The following is a 6,751-nucleotide window of genomic DNA, read 5'->3' as shown; positions in this document are numbered from 1 at the left end:
GGATCCCTCCACGGGCCCTACATGCGGAGTTACAGTGGTGACAGAGGCGGGCTGACTCCACGCCCCCCTGTACCACGGCATTACAGCGGCAGCAGCAGCGGGAGGGATACCTCCATGCCCCCCTGCGCCGCTAGGGCATTACACTAATAGATGATATATATATGGATAAAATTGCTATTTCTGGCGATGTAAACTCAAGCAATCGCAAAGGTACCGCACTGTGATGGAATCCATTGCTAGACAACGGCTTGTTAAAACAAGTTTCCAGGACAACCACCTGGAACAGTCGATTGCTGAACAACACTCAGTAAACACTGCCGAAAGGCAGGAATGGTGGAGCCAGACAAGTAATTATCTATTTTGCTGGGCAACGGTTCATGCACGTTTCCGAGACAAAGCATTCATGAAAAGCAGTAGTGAAATCCTTGGACAATGTGTCTTCTATCAGGGCCGCGTGGCGGTTATACAAGGTAGCGGATTCGTGAATTCTGAATTGGAGAGATTCAGGCGATGTAAAATGTAAATATATTGTATATTGTAAAAGTCAGACGAGTCTTCTCGTCAGAGAGGGCGCCCCATATCAACAAACCTGCAAATGTCTGACAGAAACAAAAATCTGATCTTAAGTCCCAAGTGGGTGCTTGACGCCAAGATGGACCGGCCGACTAACCGTCGGTCGTAACATAACTTTAACTTTAATTCGAGAGATCTCCCGTGTGGAGGCGGGGTCGAATACCTCCGCTGTAGCCCTACGAGTCGTAGGAGGCGGCGAAAAGGAAGGACTCGAATCTAAGGCAGTAAAATATGCTCACGAGTCTCATGGGACTCGGACCCGAGAGTGACTGCGCTGGAGAGAGCCAGCAGAAATTGTAAACGACAGACCCGTCCTCTCGTCAGAGAGAGCGACCTACGTCAACAAACCCGCAACTGTCTGACTAATAAGAACCTGGTCGTAAGCCCCAGAAGGGTATTATTCCGAGGCAGATTGGCAGACTGTCAGACTGGCCGTCGGTCGTAACGTGACACACAGACTCAGATTCAGTTCGAGAGATTCGTCAGACAGACGTCGATCAAGGCAGTTCAAGGTGTGAACAGGAATTCTTCGTTCGTCACAGTGAAGGGAAGACGACTGTGGTCCAGTAAGGAATTGAGCGAGTGGTAGACCGTCAGTGATTGTGAGCTGTCATACTTGAGTTTAACTGTAAAAAAGTGTCAATAAAACCAATCATCAAATCTAGAACCCATTATTATTCGTCACGGAAACCCCTTATACATGATAGTATATTACTGTTGCATTACATATACAGACCTATCAGGTGTTCATTTGGATTATCCTGTTAATTTCCGCGCCACAGCTCAAGCGGTTAGTCGCTGGCTTCCCACCGCGGCGGCCCGGGTTCGATCCCGGGTCTGGTCAAGTGTGATTTGTGGTGGACAAATTGGCAATTGGGCAGGTTTTCTCAGAATACTTCGGTTTCCCCTGCCAATCTTCATTCCACCTATTGATCCACAGTCACCCTCACCTATCATCTGGGGCTGGTACAATAGGCCAGAAGTGGCCGCAGTACAAGGGACTTAGTCCCACCCCACTAGAAATAAAAAAAAATCCTGTTAATGACGGATTTGAGCTTTCGACACGATTTTGCTGAACTGGTTTATACTGATATTTGCATGTCTAGAAAGGAAAGGAACCTTCCATGTCGTCATACATTAGATCACATTCCATCATACATACTAACAACACTTCACATATCCGCATCAAAATACTATCAGTGCTGAAACAAAAGAAAACTAGTTCGTTCGTGACGTAATACATAACATGCTTATACAACATGATAACACCCCGCAATAATCTAATTTTATAGCTTCCATCTCACTGTTACAAAGCATTAAAAAATATATAGAAAGAGAGGAGGGGTGAATAACTCTAAACATATTTAGTACAAATAGTAGCCGCTACGCGCGCGACAGAGCGCTAATACTACGCGCCGTTTTCACCACTTTATAATACAGTTTTCCTTGTGTCCACAGAAGCTGTATCAAAAAGGCGACAGTCGCAGTTCTGTTAGATAGCTATTACGAGTATGCTTCCTCTCATTTAATAACGATATAAGAACATGTAGACTACCGAAAGTCATGAGCAACTTTTTTTTGCATGCAACCTGAGAACAGCAGACGAAAAAGAGTATGGTGGTAGGTGGAACCAACTGTTGTGTTAACCTTTAGTGTCTTGTGACGTCAATAGATTGCATCACGTGACCAGTATCACTCCTAACAAAATGGCCGACAACGATATGTCGTTTCGCCAGCGTGATGTCATCGAATTTCTTGTGAAAGAGGAAATCCCTGCCGCAGAAATTCACCAGAGACTTCAGCGTGCTTATGGAAGTGTATGCATGGGTGCGAGCAGTGTTCGAAGATGGGCGAAACATTTTAAAGATGGGAACACCAGCATCGAAGATGAGCCTCGGAGCGGTCGTCCTCGAACAGCCTCAACTGAACGCAATAAAGAAAGAGTGGATGAGATCATTCAAGATGACAGGCGTGTGACTGTGGACACAAGAGCCCGAAAACTTGGAATAGGGCACAGTGCAGTACATGAGATGATTGAAAGCTTGGGCTATATAGGAAAGTTTGTGCTCGTTGGGTCCCGCGGTTATTGACCGAAGACCACAAAGGTCAGCGAAAAGCCATCACCTCAGAACTGCTGCAGAGATATCGACACGAAGGCGATGACTTTTTGCTCTGTATTGTGACAGGTGACGAAAGCTGGTTTCACCATTTCGAGCCTGAAACGAAACGGCAGAGTATGGAATGGCACCATTTGCATTCTCCATCAAAAATGTAGGCAAAGACAGTGCCATCACCTGCGAAGGTGATGGGCACAGTCTTCTGGAATGCAGAGGGGTTTATTCTGGCCGAATTCCTGGAACCTGGGCAAACCATCAGTGCTGCTCGTTATGTCCATACGCTGCACAAGCTCCGTCGTGCATTGCGCAATAAACGTCCGGGACGAAACATCATCATCCTATATGACAATGCTCGCTCCCACGCCGCTCGCCTCATTTGAAGCAATTGCAAAGATGCGGTGGGAAGTTCTTCCACACCCCTCCTATAGCCTTGATCTGGCACCCTCCGACTACCATCTTTTCGGATTTGTGAAGGATCAGCTGCGTGGACAACGTTTTGAGACTAGGGAGGCAATTCAGAAAGCAGTGCGTCAGTGTTTTCGGATGGCTGGAACGGAATTTTCAAACTCCCAGAACGCTGGGAGAAATGTGTGCAAAGAAGTGGCGATTATGTGGAAAAATAGAGAAAGATCTGTAGATTGAGGTGGTGTATTTGGTTTGTCAATAATAAAGCATGTTACTTTACAAAAAATTGTTGCTCATGACTGTCAGTACGAACCCCCGTATTTTCCCGCGTGTGTGAGAGGGAGCAACTGCAGTCGTACCGTGACTCAAAACTTCTGCTTGTCACAGTTTTGGCGTTATTGTATTTTGTGACGAATGGCTGCCTTCATAAACGTAGTAATGTAACTTTACCATGAATATTAAGTACATGCCATGCCCACAGAAAAGTTAAGCAACAAAACAGTGTTACACAGGTTACTCTGTCTAAGCGGAGAGCCGGGATAGCGCAGTCGGTACAGGGACTGGCTACGGGGCTGGCCGACCGAAGGGGCTGGAGTTCGAGTCCCGATATGGTTAAGAATTTTATCTTTTCCACGTCGTCCAAACCGGCTCTGTGGCCACTCAGGCTATCCAATGAGTAATCGGGGCTGATTCCCCGCGGGTAAACCGGCCGGGGAGCGAAGCTGACCACTTATCTCCAACTAGTGTCGAGGTCAAGAAAATGTGGATCTATACATTCACTCCCACACACGCCTTCATGGCGTAACGTTAATAATTAGTTAAGCATAGGGACAACTTTACATTTACTTGGCTAAGCGGGGTCTGATACCTAATAACCAAAATGCCCCAGAAAGCCAAACATGACTACAGCAAAATTTAGAAACATTCAGAGATGACGGGGTTGGATGCGCTGCGATGCAACATAAACCAGATCACACTCTCAGCAAAGTTAAGAAACATGTAATCATGACAGCGTTAGATGGGTTATTCTGACTCGACTTTCCAGGTGCAGCAAATGGATATCAAGTAATACATCTCATTGTTGACATGTTTAGGAGCCTCGTTTTGTTCCGGCACCCTCCCGTGACAGGGGCATACGGCGCGGTGCTCCTAACACCGTTCGAAATGAATGTGTGGATATCCTGCGCCGGGATGTGGGTCCTCGTGATCCTCACCATCCGCTTCGTGTCTTGGATAGAGACCAGCATATCGGACTTCTCAGCCACCAGTCACGATGAGGAGACGGTGCGGTCCTGGAGTGACTCCCTCATGATTATCGTGGGGACAATAAGCGAACAAGGTTCGTGGCCATACAATCCCACACGTAGGATAACTGAAGCAGTACAACATTCACTCACCACCAGCTGGGTGCCAGAATGTAGGATGTCACTTCCAGCTGCTGGTAATAATTTATAGCAATCGACATATTTGCTCGGAGATAGAACATGGGAGTTCCCTGATGAGGCCGAAGCCCAACTGACATGTAGTACATTATTTGCTTAAAATATACGTATTATTTTATTGCTCAGAAAATGCTGCGTAGTTGGTTGAGGCACTATGCTACAAGCCGGAAGGTCGCGGGTTTATGTCCCGATGAGGTTACTGGATTTTTTTTTTCAATTGACCTAATCTTTCCGGCCGCACTATGGCCCTGAGGTCGACTCAGCCTATAACAGAAATGAGTACCAGGAATTAATTTTCCTGGGGAGTAAAGCACGGCCGGCGCGTAAGGCTGACAACCTTACCGCCATCTTTGAGCCGATTATCTGTATAATGTGGGACCCTCAACGTCTCACAACCCTATGGGCCTTCACAGTCTGTTACAGAGATAGCTTTACTTTACTTACTCAGAAAATGCAATTTCCCATTGATGGTCTCTATAACGAAACACACATATAAGTAAAGACGAAGTTCATTATAAATTAACTGGTTACGGGTTTATTTATCTTTGGTCATATGCCTTCAGCTCGTTCACCAAACCGGGTGATCAGGTCAAGGACGATGAGATGGTTGAGGACAGGCACCATGCATGGATATACAAGTATATTCGTATAGAATGTTAAGATGAAAACCCAGGAGACCTAGGCGTAAATCGGAGGTTAATATTAAAGAAATAGTGTGTGATGATTTAGACTGGACTCATTTAGCTCAGGTTATGGTACAGCGTGACCGCCTATGAAGTCCAGGGGTCAGAGCTCCTGGCTACATATCCAGAGGTCCCGGGTTCGATATCCGGCGCTACGACATTTTCTGAGAAAACGTTGGGTCTGGAACGGGGTCCACTCAGCCTCGTGAGGATAACTGAGGAGTTACTTCAAGGAAATAGCAGCTACGGTCTACAAAACCGAGATTAAAGGCCATGGAAACCGTTGCGATGACCACGGGACACCCTGTATCCTCAAAAGTTGACACTAACTTCGCCGACAAGCGGCGGTCGCTCGGTCGGTATAGTTCGCTTGCGAATTACAGGCCACGGAGTTTGTTTTGGTTTTCATGGTACAGCGCTCGACTCCTGTGAACATACGATATGTAATCGAATCTTCGAGATCCATGGACGTCGTTTAGTTGGGATTTAATGTAAGGATAACTGCTTCGCTCTTAACAAACGAAGTTCATCAACATTCTTTCCAACATAGTTCAGTCACATGTTTGAATCTGATTTCCGATTATGTTTAAAACTTAATAAGACTACATACGGGCCGCGCCATAGGTCAAGCGGTTAGTCGCTGGCTTCCCACCGCGGCGGGCCGGGTTCGATCCCGGGTTTGGTCAAGTGGGATTTGTGGTGGACAAAGTGGCGCTGGAGCAGGTTTTCTCCGAGTACTTCGGTTTCCCTTGCCAATCTTCATTCCACCAATTGCTCCACAATCACCCTCACCTATCATCTTGGGCTGGTACAATAGGCCAGAAGTGGCCGCAGTACAAGGGACTTGGTCCCACCCCACTAGCAATAAAAAAAAAAGACTAGACACTGTCATGAAGCATTCCTTCTTCAAGACGTAAATTCATCATCGATTATCACATCCCAGGCACGACGATGGATTCGAAATGGATATCATGGCGAACGGCTCTTCTAGCGGCCTGCATCCTATCTGTTATGGTGAACACCAGCTACTCGGCCAGTCTCGTGTCTTCACTCCTCAGCACACCAACGAAAACAATTCGCACCATTCGTGACCTGATTGAAAGTTCGCTCCAGTTCGCCGCAGAGGACATATCGTACAGCGTTGGGCTCTTTGCAGTAAGTAAGCCTACGTTTCCACTGAAATTTTTGAAGTGAAGAAAGGCAGTACATCGTATTCCAACTCTAAGACTTTCTAAAATTCGCATGACGTAAACAATCACTCTGAGATGTTTGTTATGTTACCTTTACAATTTTATTCAGCGCTTAGGTATATCTCTTTGATTTTGGTCTAAGACATTGTCTGAATGCTCGAAACTTGAAAATGGGAAAACAGAATATAGGGTTATATAAGCTTACATACTATCATGAATATATACAGCTTACACTTATATTGTAGGGCCGCAATCACAGTGAAAATTCGTTGTTATTATTATTATTATTATTACTTACTTATTTACTTACTCATGGAGCTGAGCCCTTCTGGAGGAGCCGC

The 6,751-nt window shown here is 46.1% G+C and overlaps 2 protein-coding genes across 6 annotated transcripts in view; one reads left to right on the top strand and one right to left on the bottom strand.

Annotated features, from left to right (window-relative positions):
* LOC111873758 (facilitated trehalose transporter Tret1) overlaps positions 1 to 6,751 on the bottom strand; it is a 186,858-nt gene that overhangs the window by 160,464 nt on the left and 19,643 nt on the right. The window lies entirely within an intron of this gene.
* Positions 1 to 6,751, top strand: part of LOC111873746 (ionotropic receptor 75a) — a 28,812-nt gene that overhangs the window by 5,789 nt on the left and 16,272 nt on the right. The window contains exons 6-7 of the mRNA XM_023868691.2: positions 4,190 to 4,434; positions 6,164 to 6,375. Coding sequence (XP_023724459.2) covers positions 4,190 to 4,434; positions 6,164 to 6,375 — 457 coding nt within the window. The remainder of the gene's footprint in view (positions 1 to 4,189; positions 4,435 to 6,163; positions 6,376 to 6,751) is intronic.

This window comes from Cryptotermes secundus, unplaced genomic scaffold (genome assembly GCF_002891405.2).
Source record: "Cryptotermes secundus unplaced genomic scaffold, Csec_1.0 scaffold142, whole genome shotgun sequence".
Taxonomy (NCBI): Eukaryota; Metazoa; Arthropoda; class Insecta; order Blattodea; family Kalotermitidae; genus Cryptotermes; species Cryptotermes secundus.
The sequence above is the reverse complement of the archived record's forward strand: the minus strand, read 5'-3'. Positions and strand labels throughout refer to the sequence as shown.